Source organism: Charadrius vociferus, unplaced genomic scaffold, assembly GCF_000708025.1.
Source record: "Charadrius vociferus isolate BGI_N301 unplaced genomic scaffold, ASM70802v2 scaffold244, whole genome shotgun sequence".
Classification (NCBI taxonomy): Eukaryota; Metazoa; Chordata; class Aves; order Charadriiformes; family Charadriidae; genus Charadrius; species Charadrius vociferus.
In genome coordinates, this window is record NW_009648822.1 from 1,249,885 (window position 1) to 1,272,623 (window position 22,739).

General features: G+C 36.6%; 1 protein-coding gene across 1 annotated transcript in view; it reads right to left on the reverse strand.

Annotated features, from left to right (window-relative positions):
* GPR98 (G protein-coupled receptor 98) overlaps positions 1-22,739 on the reverse strand; it is a 272,395-nt gene that overhangs the window by 196,998 nt on the left and 52,658 nt on the right. The window contains exons 30-47 of the mRNA XM_009886852.1: positions 22,650-22,739; positions 21,242-21,486; positions 20,864-21,045; positions 19,331-20,142; positions 17,744-17,953; positions 13,029-13,159; positions 12,665-12,764; positions 11,441-11,620; positions 9,728-9,891; positions 9,081-9,174; positions 6,284-6,362; positions 5,531-5,669; positions 4,888-5,029; positions 4,204-4,466; positions 2,492-2,667; positions 1,661-1,785; positions 349-515; positions 122-265 (exon numbers count right to left, since the gene is read on the reverse strand). Coding sequence (XP_009885154.1) covers positions 122-265; positions 349-515; positions 1,661-1,785; positions 2,492-2,667; positions 4,204-4,466; positions 4,888-5,029; positions 5,531-5,669; positions 6,284-6,362; positions 9,081-9,174; positions 9,728-9,891; positions 11,441-11,620; positions 12,665-12,764; positions 13,029-13,159; positions 17,744-17,953; positions 19,331-20,142; positions 20,864-21,045; positions 21,242-21,486; positions 22,650-22,739 — 3,443 coding nt within the window. The remainder of the gene's footprint in view (positions 1-121; positions 266-348; positions 516-1,660; positions 1,786-2,491; positions 2,668-4,203; positions 4,467-4,887; positions 5,030-5,530; positions 5,670-6,283; positions 6,363-9,080; positions 9,175-9,727; positions 9,892-11,440; positions 11,621-12,664; positions 12,765-13,028; positions 13,160-17,743; positions 17,954-19,330; positions 20,143-20,863; positions 21,046-21,241; positions 21,487-22,649) is intronic.

Sequence of the window (22,739 nt, forward strand, 5' to 3'; positions counted from 1 at the left end):
TCAGGGCCCCAAACTAGCTGAGCACAGTGTGCTTTTTTCTCAAACATGGTTGGAGCGGAGGGCCTCCTGAGGTTCTTTCCAACCCCACTATTTTATGTTTTTTTAAGTAAAACAGATTTACCTTCAACAGTCTGTGTGCAGGCACGAATGCATACACGCTGGTGTTGGAAGGTCCCTGCGGGGATCCTCCGTGAGTAATCACAAGGTAGGGAGAGGCACGGATTTGGAAAGACACACAGCTCTTAGGATTCCACATACTGAAATTCTGAGAAAGGAATAAAAAAAGTAAAATTGAGGCTTAAATTCTTCATTAAGTAGTGTGCTTCGTGTTTGCAAGCAAACATTTACCTCGACGGGAACAAAAACTCCTTTCCACTGGTAGACAGTAGAGAATGTAGCTGGAGGCGACCGTAACAAAACACCGTACAGGATTTCTCCTGATGTAAAGAAACACCAGCTAGACGCTGACTCCTCCACAAAACTTTGCAAGACAGAGAGGACACTGATACTACCCCCTGCAATATAGTAAAAGAAATACTGTTTATTCTTGAGGTCTTTTTCAATGACATTTTCATGATTTACTTGCCAAAACCAGACCTAGTATCAGAAATTCTATGATTGTATGAAATGTTGACATTGTCTCTAAATAGTTGATATAAGCGTAAAGGCACAGAAATGTTGTAGTACTGAGCATGTAATGAGAGTTAAGTAATAAATATATTCTTTGTATATTACAAATACGTATGGAAGATGCACAGGCAATTTGAGTCTGATGCAGAATGATTCAATTTGGCATTTAGCTAGTGAGAATATTAGCTACATAGCAAATAGTGAGAAGACTGACAAAGAAACTACAAAATGTATGTGTTTGTCCTCCTTCTCCCCATCATCACAACAAGCAGCCACGGCACTAAGATTCTTAGAGAGCCTAAGCGGTTCGTCTGGCTTACAGAAAAAGTACTGCCTTGTCAGGGCTGAACTCCAAGACCTAAAACCCCAGTCCCACACATCTGTCAGACGAGCTGCTGAGCCAGAGAGGGTATTCATCCAAATCAGGCATTTCCTCCTGTGCTTTGTTATTTTCAGTCGGGACTAGTGAGCAGCTAGACACACATCAGTACTGAAACAAAAAACCACTTAGAACAGAGATGGGAACAAGCGGGTAGAGGCAGAAGGATGGCTTCCTTCAGCAGCAGTGCTAACTTGGACCAGATTAAAGTGTTCATGAAATTACAGCCCGAGACTCCCACAAATGCATCTCACCAGGCACACTGGGAGATAGGACATACAACGTGTGGCAGCATTTTTTCAGGCTAGGTCCGGGCTTATGTAAAGTTTGCCTCATACTGTGTTAGAAAAATCTGAAACTGCAAGTAGTAAAAAACAGATTTTAATAAACAAAAGTCTAGTGATAGTTATGTTCATATAAGCATCAAGAAGAGAAACTCTGGCAGAAGTGACTGATGACAAGGTGATTCTTTAGCAGCTAAGGTCTTTTATGTAATTAATTTTGACATGCTCAGAAAAATATTAATCAACGTGATCGGGTCTGAATACATCAATTTACATTCCAAAGTTACACCTCCTGTATGTTTGGCTAAGTCTCCTGCTGCCTCCACTCTGACAAAAGCAGGGGATGCTCTCAATAAAGTGAACGTACTGATGCCAAATGCAGTGTCTGACAATGTCTCCCACTCCACACTCACAGACACGTTGAGACCATTACTCCGTGAAACTCTCAAATAAACCGTAGTGTTGGCTTCTTCAATTATGAGGAAATTTGTCCTAAATGTGGGAATTGCGAGAATAAAGAAAAAATGTATTATTTTTACAATATATGGAAAAGATTCTTACCATACAATCCCAGGGCAGAACTTACAATAGAAATAAAAAGAAAATATTAATCACTGGTTTTGCTATCTGACAGACTGATACCTACATTAATTAAGGTTGTCCAGTGTTTCTTACCATAAGACCTTGGCAAAATCATAGGAAATTCAACAAAATCTTAAACCAGCCTGAAATTTAACTCACCAGCTGTACAGTTTAAGCTGAATGATTTTTGAAAATGTCATTCCATATGGTTCATTTACTTCTGAAAAAGCACCCTGAGGGAAAGTGTATTTTACACAAGCTTAAAAACAAAAATAAGTTATAAAGTGTATCTACTCCCTGGGCACTGATCTGGGGTTTGGAGCTCTTAACATGGATTACTGTTAGTGGAATGTTTAGGGACTAATGAGGTATTGTTTTATGAAAAAGTCCACAGAGAAACTGACATTTCTAATGATGAATAGAACATTTTAAGTGTTCTTCTGTTCTTTTGTATATCAGTATTACTATTTGACAGATAACGTACTTTTCATAATTACAACCGTTTTACAATTGGAGTGCTGAATTTCTTTAAAGAGGTTCATAAAAAAAAATGTAGAGAGATACCATCTTTATTGAATATGAAAAATCTCCTTTTAACTGAATCGGTGTTTAGTACCTATTTGTAACTGGATAGATGCTGAAAAGCCCCAGTGGAGCCTGGTTCTGTAATACTGTAATCATAGTTTGCACTCTCGTGCCTAGTCTGGCTCCTCCAGTTGGATTGAACAGGGTGACAATAAAGTGCTCGTCCATTTCTGGTTCTTCATCCAGTATTGCAGAAATATGCAGTGTCTGACAAGAAAACAAGCACAGAAAGTCGTTGAGACTTCACAGCTAAGGATGACACAACCCCATCAGACCGCCCTGGATAGCACAGCAGGAGAGCAGTGGCTCTTGAGACTGGGGAGGGCAGAAGTGAGGCAAGGATGGTTCGGCCTGAGGTTCTAAAGCCATCTGTCTGGTGACCTCCATTGGCGCAACACTAGGACAAGCATATCCACTCCCCACCCCCGCTTCTCCTTAATTCTCCTCTCATCCTAAGACCCTCTGAAATTTAATAGTTTTTGATCCTTTTTTCATACTTTGGTTCTCTACTTATTCCACACATTCCTTGGTATTTCATAGTCCCCATACAGCTATCCGATCCCCTAACGCAGCTCAGTCAAGTTGGTTTTAATTTACTTTGGTTGGCAACTAAGCTAGCTCCAGGGCAACAGGGTCATTCCACCACTGATGCTGGGAAGAATGAAAGAAAAAAGTCAAGAATAGAGGGATATTTGAAATACTCCCTCTCTTCTTGATGAGTCTTTCCCTCTACTGCACCACTGTGGATGAGAATAGGATCTTCTCAAGGTGGTCTCAAATTAGCAGAGAATTATCTAGCAAGAGGTAGGTGTTTTCACTGTCACTTGGGGCTCACTGCCTTCCCACTACCCAAACAGGCAAAAGTACAGGGGTACACATAGCTTTTTTGCAGAAAAAAAGTTAGCAATGATGGGTCTGGAACTAAACTGGAGCTTACAACCTTTTAGGTTCCTGTTTACTTCTGCAATAAACCATATTTAGAGACTGTTTTAAGAAGTTTAAGAAGCTTTGACTTCTGACAGACCTGCTACACTGGCCATCACTGTGGTTTCAAATGCATTTAATGTTCAGAAATTGAAAACCAGCGTTTCCAGTAAGGTTTGTTTCAGATTCTACCCCACTACCCATCGTATACTAACCCGTTACCGACCCTAGCTTCACTGACAAAATAAAACGAAAAAAACAAACTGCCATTAAAGTTCAGAAGGGTCAGGATTTCACAAACTTAAGCTAGCTCATTTTCTAGCTGACATTCTTGTGGGGAAAGTACAGAGGCAGTAAGCTTAATACTCCTAGAAGAATAAGTAATTTTCTATGCCTAAGACTCTGAGAGCTGTTTAGGTTTTGCATGTCACAGCATGCTCTGTTCAGCTCACACCAGCTGAAGTGTCACATTACAGAATGGGATTTTAACTTTAACCGTAACTATTTACACTTGTAAATTACCACTTCATTTCAAAGTTTGTGTTTCAGCTACATGCTGAATACATACAAAGAAATGTTCCAATGCATGCATAAACATTATATACCCATTATATTGTTTTCACTCTATGTCAGGTATTACAAAGAGAGAAATATATGCAGAAAAGCACATTTAATTTTTATGCACTCCAACTCTCATGACTCAATTTGCTCTGAAAAGGAAAACATTAAAAAAAACCCAAAAAACCAGATATTTCTGAAATCTTTCTAATAATTTCAGAAAAGCTTTCTTCACTTCTTTCATAATAACTATCATATTACCTTGAATCTGACTCCCTCTTCCAGCACAATATATCCTTGAGAAGGGGTCAAATCCACCGCTGGCTCTGAAGAATTAATTTCACTTACAAGATACTGAACAGTCACAGTGCCAAATATCCCCTGAGGAGGTTCTCTAATAATATTTAATACTGCAACACTTTCCATCAAATGGAGAGCTGTTTGCTCTCTTAGGAAGAAGTGATCACTGTTATTGAATGACAAAATTCCATGGCCATCATCACTGGCAAGTATAGTAATTGTGGCTTTTGAGAAAAAAATAATGGAAATATTCTTTAATAAACATAGCAAAATCTAATTGTACACATATAGAAATAAAATACATATAAACACAAATCCAGTCTTCCTCTAGAGTATAAATAATTCTTTTATGTGCATGACATTACTTGAAGAGAATATCTAAGTACTCTATCTAGGAAGATTTCTAGACAGGAAGAATCTAGATTCTCATATTAAAAAGCTCACATTAGTACTTTTTGATTCCTTATTTTACACATTATCTTGTTAACTGCATAGATTTCATACAGGTGTTTAAGAACTTTCCAAAGGAGTATAAAGATCTACCATAGCAGGGCAACAGCGTTTTATGAAATATGATTATTCAGAAGAATGAAATTAAAATGACTGACATACAATTCCAAAGAATGTGAACATCAAAAGTTTTACCTGTTGTGTTCTCCCCTAATTCCAGCCCCAGAGAAGGATTTGTTAAAATTAACTGGAACTTCTCATCACCTTCAGGAATATCATCATCAAAAATTGTAACAACAACAGATTTATTCCTTTCTCCATCAGCAAAAAAAAGAGTCTAGCATTGAAACACAGAAAGCATTGCATACTTAACACATGTTCATACACACAGAATTTTTCAACTCAGGTAAACAGAATTGTCTTAAATAGGAAGCAAGAAGAGTTATAATCCTATCTCCCTTATAAACTGATTGAAACAGAAGTTTAAAAGTTAAGCACGTTATAGAATGAGGACAAACAAAAGCAATTTACTTTGAAAGTTCTGTTGTAAAAAATATGAAACCTTATATGAAATTTTATATGCTCCTGTCTAAACAAAACTGTATTTGAGATAGAAGTTTACATTGTGTCATACATTTAAAAATACTTCAGTATTTAAAAAGAAAGAAACAGTAAAATAGGATGACTAATTTTATCTTTGTGTTCAGATGACCAAAGCAATTGAAACAAGTTGAAAAATCTAGCTGCACTACTGATCATTCTGCAGAATAAACAAGCCGACATTCTTTTGAGGAAGCTGAAGAAATGAAAAGTACTAGATTTAGAATTTGCTTCTTACCCTTGAGGTCACATTAAAATCCAAACCCAGCTGTGCCTCCAAATTTTGGGCATAAAAAAATACAGACACATTGCCATATGATCCTCTGTTTCGGAATGCCATTATTGTCAGATTCCCGTGAGATTCATCAACTTCAAAACTAAAACAAAAAGCAAGAAAAATTCTCAGCGCTCACTGAGCATGTTCTTTTGAATAACACAGTAGGTATAGTTGTTTTGTTTTCACTGCAAATCATCCCCTCTGCTTTATAAGCAACAGGCATCACTATGGTATCAGCATCATTACAATTGCCTAATACAACCTTTTTAACTTTGTTTCTTATCTACATGGAACTAAGCTATGGGAGGTTGTGCTTTTTTCCTGCTTATTAGTGGCAGATTAAGCCTGTCTATGTCCATGGATACCTTCCTGGAAATTAGTCAGACAAAAAGATCTAGGAGATGCCAGTGTGTGTGCTCACATGGGTGCAGAGGCTGGAACACTGGATGGAGGCTGGGGGATGGACCCAAGGGCACAATACAAAAGGATAGCTGTGAAAGTAATTACAGGGTAATAAAAGTTTTCTGGGTAAACATCCTGTAAATGTTGGTTTTCAGTGCGGGAATTGCACTTTCCAGTTCTACTGAATTGAATGATCTCAAGGATCTGGCCCTATTTTTAACAGGAGTTTTTACTGTTAAGTGGTAATGAAAATAATTGTGCAACACCTATCGCTAACTGACACTGAGAGCTCTTGAAGGAGACAAGACTTACTTGGTTCTTTCCCATTCAATTACTCCGCTAACGCCATCATTAGCATCAATAATAATTTGAGAAGCTAAACCTTCCACGTCTAAAATGGAAAACAGAATGACAAGAATGAAACAACAATAAGGTCAATTTTCCTTATTTTCAAGAATAAAAAAAGCATTTCTTAAATCCCTACTAATTTTCTAGAAAAAATACATAATATTCTGTTCCCAAAATGTGGAGGAGAAAATAGCAGTGGGCAAGATAATTGGAAAGGCTGAAAGAAGATCTGTCCTTACTACCTTACTATTAAACTGCAACACAGGGCCTTGAATTATACATTTAATAGCATACAAAAGAGACTAAAGAAAATTTGGAAAGCAAAACACAGCACAGAAAAAAATAGGAAATACCCAAAGCAAGATTTGTCATGGAGTCTTAATTTATCTTCATTGTGAGTGTTTATTATGATGACACTCAGCATTTCATAAAATGTGCCATTCTGAATATGGGAGAGAAAATGCATAAGAAAGAATAATAAATGATCTCATCTCCTCTTCATATTTCAGCGCCTGATCATAAGTCTTACTGGTACACACCTCAGATTCTGCTACAAATACATAATCATTAATTTCTTTGTAGGCTGTTTATGTACCGTAACATTCTATTGATCCATAAAGGCATTACGCATTGTCACAATAACTCTGAAAGATTATTGTGTGTGTTGCACTGTGAAAACACTGAATAACAGATTAATTCTAGAGATTTCCACTAATTTCAGGGACCAGAACTTGACAGTCAGAACTTGATTCTTCCAACAAAACAGTGCCTTAATTTGTTCATGCAACAGCACCACATGACTACTTTTATTTACTTCAGCTTAGTAAGACTTAAAAAGAAATGAAGAAAAGAATGACAATTTCTACAATCAAACTGACTCCAACGAATCTGTAAATATACTATATTTAGATCAATAGGAAAGACTTCTATCAGTTCAGATAAGACTGAACAAAAGTCAAAGGTCATTGCCATGAATCCAAACCTGTCACTACGGGGTAGTGATGAAGATGAGCAGTAGCTGCAAAACCTCTACATGCACAGCAGAAACGATACTGAGGTTCAGAAATCCAGAGGGAGTGCTAGCGATTACAGAGCTTGCAGCTTCACTCCGCACCCTCGTTTTCCCTTGTCGCACCATAGTCAGATCAGTTCGCACAGCGTCTGCAATACTTTGCTTCCAACATCACAACTCTCGTTTCATGTCTGGCTTCCTTCCCCTCCCCTGACAGCCCCCTGCCCACCTCCCCCAGCTTAGCTTTTCCTTCTGTCCATTAGGTTTATTCCTTTTCCTTTCAACACTCTCAGCTGTTGATGATTTTCCCTTTTCTTAATTCCTTGCATTTTCCTATTTGAGTCAGGCTCTTTCTTCCATGTGTTCTAGAAGATGGGGGGCAAGAGGAGCATGGAGAAAACAACAGGACTGCCCTTACGCTCGTTGTTTCTGCTCCTTATCAGTGAAGACTGCGATCAGAAGTAAAGGTCTCTTAAGTTCAGTGTGTTCTACTCGACACCACAGACACACCAGGTTTACTCCCCATATTGCGCGCACATGGCTACGGAAGGAGCAGCACACGCGATACATTCCACATGTGTCGGACTGACTGCACATGCCTGTACCATGCTCAGAACACACACCTCTTTTTGATATTAGGCACCTCCTAGAAATACTGCTACTACCTTGTATAAGTTACGGGGCTGCTAGATATCCTAAACAAATGCATTGCACCAACAGGGAGTTAAATTGTCAATCTTAACAAATCAAAATATATCAAGAGGGGAAACAAGACTAGGGATAGTCTGATATCAGACAGTCTGATCAGAACACTCTGATAACAGAATTCCTTGTTTACACTTTACAATAAGGATAAGTTTTTGCCTCATGGGATAAAACGATTATCTGTTCATCCCAAGTACGTTTAACCCAATGCAGATATCACAGAAGGGTTGAATGGTCACGATTCAAAGAGTTGCCAATCGTTTACAACAGAAGGTGAGACTGTACAGCACTGGGCACAACTCAGTTTAGAAAAATCCTTTGTACTTTTGTGTTACTCTTTTTATGTTTTAGATTTGACTACTCACAGCTCAGTCTCTACAAATCAGCAATGAGTCTTGCAAGTTACCTTTCAATCTGTAACGAATTAACTCTGTCACCTCTATAGGCATGCAAAGAAAAGGGAAAAGAGTCGAAGAAGATGTTAGAAATAATCAGTATAGCTAGTCTCTAGCACCACAGGATAATCCAACCGTCCTTAAAGCCAATGGCAGCTATGCTACTGAATTCAGAAGCAGAATGAGGAACTAACAAAGCATATGATAAACGAAGTTCACCGGAAGAGGAGGAAAACCATAGGATATGACTCCTAAAAGTAAATCTGAGAGAGAGTAACAAAAAGAGACTTTTAAAACAGTGAACAAAGTAATGACATAAAGTTTTTTTTTTTTGACATTTTGGTTTCCATTATGTACTTGGAAATGAAAATCAGATTAACACACTGCCAATATAACTTTTCAGATAATTGTGCTCTCCAACTGTAAATTACTATCTCCTCTATGAAAATTGCCTTCAAAAAGCTTAAAAAAGTAAGAAACAAGTGTAATAATGAATAAGCTTGGTTTTCTACAATGTTTCTTTCAGAATACTCTGTCTCATATTGGCATACTGGGCAAGTGGAAAAATGATAATATACCACAGTAATATGTTCTGCATGCAATTCATATAAAAGTAAAGCCAAAGACAACTCTGTATAAATTTTTTTACCCAGCCGAGGTGGGGATGAAGTTGAATGGTTCATGATGAGCTCCACTGAAGTTAAATTAACCAAGAAGAATTCTTGCACTTCTGGTACATCATCCTGCAAAACACAAATTCAGTACATCCTCTTTTCATTTTCCATTAAGTCTCTCACAGAAGCCACCAAAAAGCAACACATCAAAAGTGTGGAAGAAAGTTTTTGTTGGTTTTTTTTTATTATTATTTTCCTGAAATACTGTTATTGGGTGTAAAAATTATTAACTTGAATGAATTATGAAGTAAGACATTATATTTCATGAAAAAGACTCCGTGGTGATACTAAACTACTTTTGTGAATTAATTTCTGCCCAATCTTAAAGGCATAAACCCCAACCATTGAGAAAGTAAGAGCCTGTAGCAGGCAATGAATTACACTGTTCTGTATATCAGATACTAAAGTCTTAATGTGACACCTAAATTTCATTTATGTATAGGTAAATCTGTCTGTTTATTTGTCCTTCTGTGATTTTAAGATTAAGAAAAAAAACCATCTTTCTAAATTACAATGAAATATATAGCTTCAAGAAACATATAGTTTGCAACCTTTACGTTCCAAAATATTCCTCTTCTGATGTCACACAGATCAGTTTAGAAAGAAAGGGTTTAGAGTTTACCTCTAGAATAGTAATATTTATGGCAGCTGATGTTTCTCCTTCTTCTAAAATTAGTGACCCAGAAACAGCTATATAATCAGCTCCTGGTTCAGCCAAGGTCCCTTCTGTCTGGTTACTTAAGGTGAGCAATCCTGGAACTGTGGCATACGTAACATTGATAGCACCTGTTTAATTTGTGACAAAAAAAAAAAAATAAATTGTTTTTTCAATTCTTATGTAATGCTTACTGGAACAGAAAAATGAAAGAGATCAAATGCTCATCCACAAACTGAAAAGCCTAACTGCAAAACAGAAGGATTAAAAGATTAATCTGGAGCCAGTGGAACTTTGTGGTTGTTTTTAATGTGCTTCCAGCCCAGCCTTTGGCGATTTGTGCAACATCACAGGACTTAAAAAGCACTAGGGCCAAAAGTATTCAGATATTTGAGGCGCTGTGGACTGCAAATATTACACTGCTGAAGTACTACCTATGACACCTAATATATTATTAATATCAGGTTTGGTGCCAAGGGAAGTAGAACAGTTCAGGAACGACCGATATCTAAGAAAGGCTCCAAAGACAGTGCTGGGAAATGCAACTTAATAAATCTAGTTTCCTTCCCAGGCAGACTGACATAGATGTCAATAAAGAATAAAATTAAGGGGACACACTGATAAATGTCACCAAGGGAAAAAGTTAGGCAAATTTTTTTTATAATAAAGCCACGTCTCATTTATCCGCCAAGGTAAGCCAAGTTGCAAATTTAAAGAGTGATCCTGGAGATAAAATGACAGATGAAATTCAATGCTACTCCGTATGAAATACAATATTAGGTATAACAGAATCTTAGTTTTAATAAATAATGATGGACTTTAAGTAAGAGATCTTACATTTACTATGGTTATTTATCTTAAAGCATTAGTTTCCTGAGTAGTGTTTCAAAAGTAAGTTCGATACTGATTGATATTGAAAAAGAAATGGGAAAACATAGAAATGCCATTAAAATGCCTCCACAAATCTGTGGTGTATCTAGATCTTGAATATTCATTGCAACTGGTCACTTCTCTTCAAAAGAGATACAACAAAAGAAACTAAGAGGGGTTATCACTGAGATCTAAATACAGTCTGAAAAGGGAAATAGGAAATGATTACACCTCACCTCACAATATAAGTTTAAATTCTCAGGCAACAAACACAAGAAAATACTTTTGCATACAGTAAGTTATTGGATTCTGGAATTAAGTATTAATTTCATGGATGTTAAAAGACAAATTGATTTAAAAAGGAATAAGGAATTCTCAGAGGAGACATAAACTGAATTCAGTGGTATGCATGCAGCTTTTTCCATGGGACATTCCTAACTTGCCAACTTCTGGAAGTTTAGACGGGAAAGATGTAGGAATGATCATTTCATACAAGCTCTTTTTCTCATATGTTTTTTTCTTTCTTCTGGAGAGACTAACACTTTGAGACAGATTCACTAGACGTAGAGGCAGTAACCCTAACAGCCAACTAGTTATGTCACAGCTCCCGGACTCCTTGCTGTGGAAATGAGGGCTGTGGCTCCAGTTTTAACTAAAACTTAGTTTCCAAGCCTGCCGTAAGAAGCCTAGAAGTTCTGAAAATACCAGCTGTATCCAAGATTTTTCAAAATTTCCAGCCTCCCTGTCATGGCTTTCATTTGCCTAACGATTACCAAAACAGAACTACTCTTCTCTTGTTATTATACGAACCTAAAGATCCAAATTCTCTGTTAATAAAAAGCTGAACTGTTTTGTTTTCCTCTGGAATTACAACTACCCTGGATGGGGAAGCAAAATTCAAGACTCCATGTGGTTCATCACTAGCTTCTACTGTCAGAACAGCTTCATATCCTTGACTATCCAAAATAGCAGCACCTGAAGAAGAAACACCTGCAGAAGAAACAATGGACTACAGTGAATAAAGTGTTATGCAAAAATTTTTTTTTGTCTTATATTACTGCTATTATTACATCTAAATGATAGTCGGCAACAGTCAAATGAAATGAAACCAAATGCATGTGAAGTTTATGGATGGTACGAAATGTATGTATATTTACATTCTGTAACAAATACAGGAACATACGACCACGACAGAAATTTTATGCATACTAAGTACAGAGTCACAAAAACGTATTAAGAAATGAGAAAACTTAATGGGCCAGTGCCAAATATCAACTTCCCTAAACTTCCTCTACTGCAAAAGGAAAGAGAAGGTTTTCCCAAGAATTAACTCCGAAAGTTAAAGTTACATTCAACTTCTCAATCATTCCATTAAGAAATTACTCCCTTTTCCAAGTATTGACAAAATGAATAATTGTTGGAGTATTAATTTATGCTTATCCTGATGGATTACAAAAGTCAACAAATGATTTTGGCAAGTTGGTAAGGCACCTAGGAGCAACACAATCCATGTCAACTTAGTTTGGTGTTCAGAAGTTAACGACAAAGGGTATTTGAGAAGGGATGCAGTTTCATGCTTCTTTTCTCATTATAATCTGAATGGCACGAATAAAATATTCTGACCTCCTTGAATTCAGAGAGATCAAAGTCAGCTTGCGGCATTACAAGATTGCTTTAAAAGATAAAAATATCTGCTTATTTCATGGCAACTGTATCCAGAACATCTTAGCAAGCTCACGTTTGTATTCAGTTAAAGGGAAGCAAATGACCACTGAATTAAACAGGCAGAGTTAAATAAGGTTTCACACCAATTAAGGAAAACTGCAAAGACACTGCGGGTTTTATATATATATATACACACATACACACGCGTAAGGATCAAGTCTGTTTCAACAAAATGTGAATGAACTTTGTGTAGTTAACTCCAGTTGCAGTATGCTTAGTTCTACACTTCCAAAACGGATTAATACATATAAAAATATTACACTACTAAATGGTAGTTTTCAGATACAGCAAGCTATAGTTCTGCATTACCTTCTGTTTTGATGTTGTATAGGATTATCTGGTATTCTTCTTTTTCTTCAGGAATATGATCATCCAGCAAGTGAACATGCAATGTTGTATTCAATGCCTCCTATTCATTTTATTGATAAATTGATTAGTCATTATTGTATAAAATACAAGTGATACCACTGTATCATACGTATTTGGAACAACACCTTTAAGAAATGTAAAGTATCAAAAACTACAAAATCCCTCCAGTTCAGAATTCCAAGAGTAAAGGAGCAAGTAAACAATCATCCAGAAACAAAGACTGCTATAAAAGCACACTTGTTTTCTCAACTCAGTTCTAATTACAATATTCTCCTTTAGCCATTAACTTTGTTTATGGACTTACCTCAGGAAAAAACAGTATTCCAGAATAGTTTTCAAAATTTTGTTTTACATTATGCCCAACTATCTTCCATTCCACAGTAACGTTTCCCAGTCCTGGGGGAGTTCTTACAATATGGAATTGCAGTTGTTCTCCTGGGAACAAAGGATAATACACATATATTTTGGGTTTCCTCTCTTACACATCAGTTATTAAAATGAGAGTCAAAAAACATGCATCACAGTCAAAATATTTTTTCTGAAAGACATTAATATTTTTAATAATGAGCTTCACAGTAGTTATATGACACATTTGTTTTTAATACTGAAACAAAAAAAACAAACCTAAACTCTTTACTCCCAGGTTTTTTTTGTTTTTGTTCACTCTTAGAAAGAACTACCAAAATATGCGGGAACCTGGTGCACATGAATAACTTTTAGAAAGTAAGTGCCCATCAAAACATGCCAAAAGAGACAAGCAATACCTGCCTGTGGACTACACAAAACAGTAAAAGCTGTATGTACCAGCTATAAAACAAAGAGTTTTCTACAACGGCTAACTGGCAAGGAATACACATTTTCCTAGCATTTGCAGTGTCTTGTGGCTTTACATACTGCATGCAGAATACTGTTTTTAATTACTAGTAAGTTTCATTTATGTGAGTTTGAACCGACAAATGTCATCGGTGTTAGAAATGAAACCATTCAGAAAATGTTAATATTTAATAATTCCTAATTTGAAAACAAAGCATTTAAAACTAAACATTTATATTTAATAATTTATTCCTAAAAAACCAATTGCTTATAATTTCTGGGATAGTCAGTATCAATTGACAATGGGCATCTATAAGAAGAAACTACAGTATTATTTTTCACATTTATAACACTTAGGGCAACAAAGATGATTAGGGGACTGGAGCACCTTTCTTATGAGGAAAGGCTGAGGGACTTGGGTCTCTTTAGTCTAGAGAAAAGAAGATTGAGGGGGGATCTTATTAATACATACAAATACTTAATGGGAGGATGCCAGGGGGATGGGAGTAGTCTTTTTTCAGTGGCACCCAGTGATAGGACGAGGGGTAATGGGCATAAACTTGAACATAGGAAGTTCCATCTTAACATGAGAAGGAACTTCTTTACTTTGAGGGTAGTGGAGCACTGGAACAGGCTGCCCAGAGAGGTGGTGGAGTCTCCCACTCTGGAGACATTCAAAACCCGCCTGGACGCTGTCCTGTGTAACGTGCTGTAGGTGACCCTGCTCTGGCAGGAGGGTTGGACTAGATGATCTCCAGAGGTCCCTTCCAACCCTAACAATTCTGTGAATTCTGTGAATCATGGGGTCAGAGTGAGGCGGGGATGCAGGGGTGGTGGTTAAAATCTGCAGAGAAATAGTCACTGGCATAGGTCAGTGTAAGAGAGCCTGTGGTGGGGATGGCCCCTTTGTGGGGGCTGGGACAGCCCAAAAGGGGCTTGGAGCAACCCGGGCTGGGGGGAGATGTCCCTGCCCATGGCAGGGGGTGGAACTTGATGATCTTCAAGGTCCCTTCCAACCCAAACCATTCTATGATTCTATGTTATATCAATATGAAATAGATCAGCAGGTAAAATTAGTAATGTTATGCAATACATTCACAGTAGAGGACAGATGTTTATTTACAATATGTAAGTCTATTGTATCCGTATGTAAATAGCCGTTTTCAAATGTGGGGAATTTAAATTTGCCAGTATTTACAGTGTTGCATTGGCTTTCAAAGACACGAAATATGCAGAAATCTATAATACTGAGATGTTTGGAAATAATACTACAAGAGATTTCTTTTGTTTACCGAAGAACGAAGAAAACTAAACAAAAACTTGTCAAAACATATTTTGCTGATGCAGAAACAGAAATCTGACAAACTTAGTTCCACTCCAACTGACTGAAAAACTCTTTCTTAATATTGCTCTAAACTGACGTAAATTTTTTCACTGTTGCAGAACGTGGGAATAGTTCCATCTTCGGATTTGTGTTATGCACTCGCTTAGAAGTAACCCTATTGAGAAACATTGAGACACATCAATGAATGTGAAAAAGAAAATGTGTTATTATGTGGCCTCTTAATCTGTGGCATAAAGATTTGAGCAGCCCAGACTGCGTCTCTGATTATGTAATTTAAAAAGCATCAAGTTGCTATCTGGTTATTCGAGTATATTATATTGCAGCACAGTATTGTATAGCTAAAACTGGCAGGAACAATTTGAACTTTTTCTAGATGTGTTCTTGTTTTGGTAAGGAAATACTAGAGAGATGCATGTATATTGGCTACCAATGAGAGAGGTATGAACAACTAACTTCAATGGACTTTAGTGTAATTAATTAAAATATAAAATTGTAAAGAAGTAATACATAAATTGGATATACCCATTTTCAAATAAATAGAATTAATATGTGTTATTAAGCCTCAACCTCTCAAACTTCAGTTAAGCCTTGGAGATGTGCCAGCATTCATATCTTTGTCTTAAGTTGTTCCATGTTGCTTATAAGAGAATAAAAGAATTCAAAACATATTGACATCACAAGGATTCTGCTTCTACAGTTAGACATCTGAGGACAGACTGTCAGTTTACAGGTTCCCCTGAGGCTAATTTATCATATCGTTTAACACTGCACTGAAATCCATTCTATCCTATTTGTGAATTTTCCATATCCACTGCAAACAAATAAAAATTTAACAGGAAAATGGTTACTTTAGTACCGTTGCAGAATGCACAGTTTAGACAAAGCTTGTTTCAATACAACTTCATGAATACAATGAATTTTCACTGAAAACGGGCACAAAACACTTTATGATGCAGAAGCACTGTAATCCGAACACTAAGAAGAAACCTAAAGTACAATTCATCATAATTACGTACCCCACGGAGTTAATTACTGACCCATGTTTCTTGGTCAGCTTTACCAAAATCTTTGGTATCCCTATCCAGAAAGAAATACTAATACAAGTAGTATTGTTTTCAGAAGATTGAAAGGGTTATTAGGTTCATTTCACTATTTTGTTTTAATTTTTTTATTATTTAACCCTTTTATCCATAGATTTAGCTTCTACATGTACCACGGAGAAGAAGGGGTCCTGAGCTATCCTCCTTTTATTATTATTTCAAGCTACTGCAGTGCATTTTCCTCTAATACGGTCATAGCCACACAACTGTTGCATGCCTCTGCCTCTACTAAAATGCTACCCTTGCCCTCAAGAAGGTGATAGGTAATACGCACAGCCTGAAAATAATACAGATTTCCTTGACATAAATTGTTCAATAATACGACAAATATAAAAGATGACCATATTTGGATTTATAGCTGATAAATTCTGCTTTCAGAACAAAAAGACTTGATACTGAAAATTAAATACAAACACTGAAATCATCTAAAGGCCTTAGCTCATTCTTTCTTTTTTTTTTAATCAAAGGGAATTAGTTTGGTTGGTTTTCCTTGCTGTAAGATAATGCACTATTTTTCACAAGGTGGAGGAATTGGAATCAGGTAATTTCCAAACTGTAGGAGAGTATTTCAGCTCCAGCATTTGCTAGCATACTATGAATAATATTTAACCAGTGGAAAGTATTCAGGGTCATCGTAACTTTTGGGAATGAGAAAGTTTGTATTAATTCCTTGCATTCATTAACAGGTCTTCCTGGCCTGCCACATTGCAGCTGGCTTGGCAAGCAGATCAGAACTGTTAATGTGGAGAAATAAAGGATGAAAACAGGGCACACAATAGAACAGAATTAACACAAACCATATCTAGATAAAAACCAAAAGGTTATGATATCCTTTCATTTCTGGAAAAATAAAAAAAAAAAAAACCAAACCAAAAAAAACCCCCAGAACACGTTTGGTTGAGAAAGACTTTTTTCTTCAAATAGAAAATGCAGTGCACACATTCCTGGAGAGCAAATTTCTGTTTTGTTAAGTTTCCCCGACCATCAGTTTACACGTCAGAGAAATATGATATCTCAATACGTTGAGATTACAGCAAAGGCTGCCAAAAGCAATCACCGTTAGTACTATTATTATCCTGTTCAAAACTGCATCAAACCTTAGATCAAACACGTAACATGCTCTTTTAAAGCACTAATAGAAACCTGTGGTCCACACCAAATTATTATCGCTCTTTCTCAAATGTCATGACTGAGGGATGACAGCAAGATTGGTACATTCCTAAATTAGCTACCATAAAAAAGCATAAACAGAAAAATTTAAAACAGCAGGTTATTGAGTCAAGGAGAGGGCAGTTGTGATCCAAATCTTTCTGTGGGAACATTTTCTAGAAGATTTAAAGTAAATTGTAAGTCACTGATAGATGAGATCTGCTTACGACTAATAATAGGTGTGTAAGACAGGAGTTATGTACAGTTCTGGAATATGGTATAAATGAATAAGACAAGAAATGCTAAAAGGAGCTTTGAAATGCAATACCAATAGCAGCAAGGCATAATCTTCAGAAAAAAAGGAAAGCACAGATGGTATATAAAACCATTTGGGAAATGGTGTACTCATCCTTTCCATAGATTTCATTTAAGTGCTATGCGTGCAAGAGTTAAAAATTCAGAGAAATACATGCCAAATATGTGGCAATTCTCTGTTTGCTAGCATTCTCTGAACCGTGACGCAAACAGCCACCGTGAGTCATTACCAACAGAAAGCACGCAGATGGAAGCTAATGTTAAACAAACCGAGCGTGGTCAACACAAAGAACCCACCTTCACGACCAATAACAGATCTCGAGGCTGTCTGGAAGCTAATAATTCCTGCCACGTTGTCACTTGCCAAAATAACCACTGTGACGGTGTCAAAACTGGGCAAAATCCGACTGCCTCCTTCAGTATGGACCAGGCTGATTATGATGCTTTCATCATCCTCTGGCTCTGGATCATCTAAAATGGTCAGCGTGACCATCTTTTTTGTTTCCCCTACAAGGACAAGAACATATACATACTTATGTGTGCAAATAGAAATCACCTTTTCAAAAGAACTTCACTGTCTTCTTTTGCAGGAAGTGCCTAAAAATTATTTTAAAAAAGATATGAAGCATATTTATTTATTTACCTGTCTAGAAGTTACTGAATGTCATTATGAATTTTTATTCAATTACTATTGAAAATTATTTTAGGAGAATGTAAATATCAAATTATTTAAATATACTATGTAGAAATTAACAATGTAGGCATAATTTCTGAATGTCTAGAATTCTTTATCTGCATTGTAAGTTCTCCGACTTTCACATTTAACTTAGTAAAGGGGAATATCATACTTGTAAAAAAATTACCAAGTACGTAAGTTTTCTGATGAACCATATACACAAGTATGTAAATTCAATATAAATATATTTACTGGGCCAGGGAATGCATTAAAATGAGCTACCATTGTGTTGGTTGCTTGTCTTCTGGACTATCAAAGAACGATAATGTAAACAGCAAACACGATCAAATACCAGTCTCTATAATCCGTTACAATTTACAATGCAATCCTGTTGCTCAGTGCATGTGCGTAACCTGTGCTTTATGAATATGAGAATATCAGTTTACAAGATACGCATATTTCTTGCTACACTGTCTTTTAAAATATTCTGAGAACATTTTTTACTGAACTTAAAACCGCTAATTACATGTCAGCCTCAGAATCACTGCTGGCAACCATTCTTTTGAGTTCAGATGATTTAGCAAGCGAACTAGCACGCTACAATCTCTATTACACTCCCATAAATTTATTTCAAAATAACTGTTCAATCAACCCAAAATTTGAAAATACAATGTATATGTGTCATGCTGCATGGTACTTAAGTTATTTCTGCCATTGACTTGCTTGCAATTTTTTTTAATGCACTGTTAAGTTATGTTATGAAATCAATACAGTCTCAGAATCTAAAAAGAGATGCCATGAAAAGTTAGTACTGTACTGACTGAAGGTTAACAAAAGACCAGTTAGACCTTATTCTCATTTTCGTTATCTTTGATATAGCAATTTTCTTCAGCATTATTATTCCGTATTTATTTGGTAAAAAGGTAATCTTTATAATGCACACTGCCATATTTCTTTAAAAAAATACTTAGACATTTATGCTTTTCATCTTTTCTTTTCTTTTTACTACACCTCTGTGTGTTCTACAACATAATCCTATATGCTAATCAACTACGTTATTTTGAATATGTACCCTGAGCATTCAGCAAGGTTTAGCTTAAGAATAACACATTGCTTATCAAAACACCCAGAGGACTGAGTGCTTGTCAGATTCTTTTGGATTTTCTTTAGTTGTACAAAACAGAAGCTAGTGCAAAACCTTGCCTCACCTTCAGCAAACACCAGAATCTCACCGACACCTACAAAATCCAAGTTTGGGGTAGCGGTTCCACCAACCACACGCCATTCCACTGTGACCTGCCCCAGGCTGCCTTCCGTCCTGTGTATCATCAGCTGCACGCTGGTCTGAGGACGTTCTTCCACTTCAACGTACAGACCTTTCTCTGTCGCGTTGGGACTTACGCTGTAGATCTTAAATACTCCAAATGCATCCCCATTCATCATTATGACAACTGTGGAAGTATTTGGCTGTCCTATAGTTGGTTGATTTTTTAAGCTGGCTGAGACGTTCATGAGTTCCACTTTCAAAAGGGATAGAGTGAATTTCTCATCCAGCTCTGGCAGACTGTCAGGAAGTATGGTAACTGTGAGATTTGCAAACTCTTCCCCTTCCTGCATTATGGCCCACTGTCCTGTAATGGATTCATAATCACTGCCAGCGATGGCTTGTGCGCTAAAGAGAGCGGATGCGCTGGTGATGTTTTTCTTGTAGGTCCAGAATCCTGAAGTGTTAGTTAATGGGCTGATCTCCGCTGTCAGCCAAAGGCAGAGAGGAATCTCAGAGGCACTGGAAAATGTAAAGGCTGAACACGCTTGTTCTTTTAGGCACTGAGTCGCACAAGCATACAGTGGGTCACTTGTGGCCGACACATTCACTCTGGTCTTGGATTGTTGCTCGGGAATTCCTTGTGCAGGAGACTCGTAACAGGCCAGGATATCCTGACCTTGCTCAATGGCAAGAGTTACGACATCAGTCTCAAAAGTGCTGTAAAATATCTGCAGCTGACCAAACCTTCCCCCACTAAAAGACATTAAATTAAAAAAAGCAATGTTAGTTGATGAATTACGTCTAGTATTCTGTATGTTTCTGGGTTAAGAATAAAAGTGAACAAAATCAACTGTCCCTTTCTGAATTGCTGAAAAGTTCCAAATAGCTAATTAATAGCTCAGCTAAATAACTGAGCTGTCATTTTTTGTGGACAGCAAGTTTGATTACTTATAGCGTGGGTAGCAGTCTGTTAAGAATGCAAGTTTGCAAACGTTTGTTTCTAGGAATTAAATTAGTCTTCTTAGGGCTGGCAAGGAAGAAAAAGCCTGTGCTGCCCAACCTTGTCACCTTTCCTCCTAGGTGTCCTCAGGATATCATATCACATGCATAAAACCTGATTCCTTGTCCTTGTTTCTTTCCAGCCCACAAGGGCTGACCCATTTTGTCCTCCCGTTCAAATCACAGGAGAAGGCTGTTGTGCAGCTTTAAATGATCTGATGATTAAATATGCAAAATGAAATTTCAAGTGCATTGTGTACATTAGGTTTATGTTGTACATTACAGGTACTTTATGTACATTTCTAATAAGCAGACATCTAGTTCAAAAACGATGTATATGAAATAAAAATGTGTTGAGCTGGCAGATCAAGAAATTGATGCAAACACTTATACAAGATGAGCATGACATTTGAAATTATAGCTGAAAAAAAAAAGAAAAAAGAATAGATATAAATAAAGCAAACATCATACAAACCTTCGCCTGACTGTTATATTTGCAAGCAAATTTCTTTCTAGTGGCTCCTGAATTCGATATAAGGATTGATGAAAGAAAACTGTGCCATAAGGATTATCATTGGCAGGTATTATAATATTTGCCACGCCATCTAACCCAATAGCACCACCATTGGAGGCCTGAGTTAATTCTACGTGGACAATCTCAAAAAGAAAAAAAAAGAAAAAGAAATAATGCAGCTAAACAATTTTTGGTATTTGTAACAATAATCACATGCAAAGTAAAATCTGAACTTTTTGCACCTTCCTCCCAGAACATTCCTTGCTTTTTCTTGCACTCATCTCTATAACAAGTTAAAACTGTAATACTGTTCAAGAAAGACGTAACTGCTTTACTTACTTCTTCTATTTCTGGAACATCATCAGCCAGGATTTCCAGCAGCAACATCTGAATGGCTTCCCCAGGGGCAAAAGTAATATTGCCTGAGGCTACCTGCAAGTCAGCATCAGCAGGATGTCCATTAATGGTAGCAACCCACTGAAGAGTAACATTACCGAGTGTCCCAGCGTTGCGGATTATTGGCAGATTTATGGCTACTGATCCAAATTCAGGCTCCTCCACAGTGAATTCGGTAACCTGAAAAACTGCAGGAAAGCAGAGAGATGTATTTCATTAACAACGAAACTGAAAGTAAGTATATCAACTCACGAAGTACATCGTTTTATTTCACTTGCATTTACTTGCCCAGGTGAATCACTTTTAAACAGGTTTAAACTTAAAAGCAAACTTTCAGTAGTAATATTTTCATCTACAGAGGAAATTAGTATGAAAATTAAGCCCTCATACAAAAATTTTATTCCAACATACCCATTGTTCGAGGCTAAACATGAGCTGCTTCTAAACTCCTAAGAAGACAATTTCATAATTACTCCCAGCAAGGAAACTTTAATGGCTTTCATGTCACTTACTGAATAAATAAGTCAACATATTTCATCTAAAATTGTTTCAAATAAAAGTGTTCCTTGTATTACACTTTTAGTCTTTAAGAATGAAGTTAATTAATTACCTATCTGGAATTATTTATTTTTGAATTATTTTTTTTCTTTCTTTCTTCTACCTTCTTCTACTGATAAAGTGGACCAAGAGGAATTAAGATACTGAGGGGAGAAATGGGTAAGTCAAAGGAAAATGCAGGAAAAACACACCAAAAATCAAACAAAAAAGATAGATTTCTAAAATATCATTACATTTTTCAAATCACCAAAACCCTTCTCAAAACCTGTGTAATGAAACTTATTTAGAAACTATATGCAATTAATTTTATTGATAATAACAGGCAGAAGAAAAACTAAAGTACTTGACAGAAAATAAGAGAATTACTTTCATTTCTCTTCACATTTTTCAGTTTCCCTAGATCTTTTAATCTGCTGTGGTTAATTATCTAGCAAAAGAAAGATATCAAAGTATTTAAGCTACAGATATCAGAATTCAGATTTTGGCTTAAACCTATTGCAGAAATGCAGCACTTAGGTAAAAAAAAAAAAGTAAACTAAAATAAATCTATCTGTATTGGGACATTCCAAAATCTTGCCATATCAACTGCCTAAATAATAATTTTTGTTATATTAAAGTACCATTACTCTTTACAAGTTTTGATTTACTTTATCTTATCGTTTGCTTGACTTCAACAAGGCTTCCTCTTTGTCTTCGGAAAGTTTTTATTCAGTTGTCCAATAACAGCTCACCCACAAATCTGCAGTAAAAATGTTAACAGAAGAGAGAAAATATGCAAATAGGACTCATTTACCAAAGGATCCAAACGGGTCGTCAGAAGCCTCAATAATTATGATTGCTCTGGTCAAAGATCCAAGCAAGGCTCCTCCTGTTGTTTGGTTCA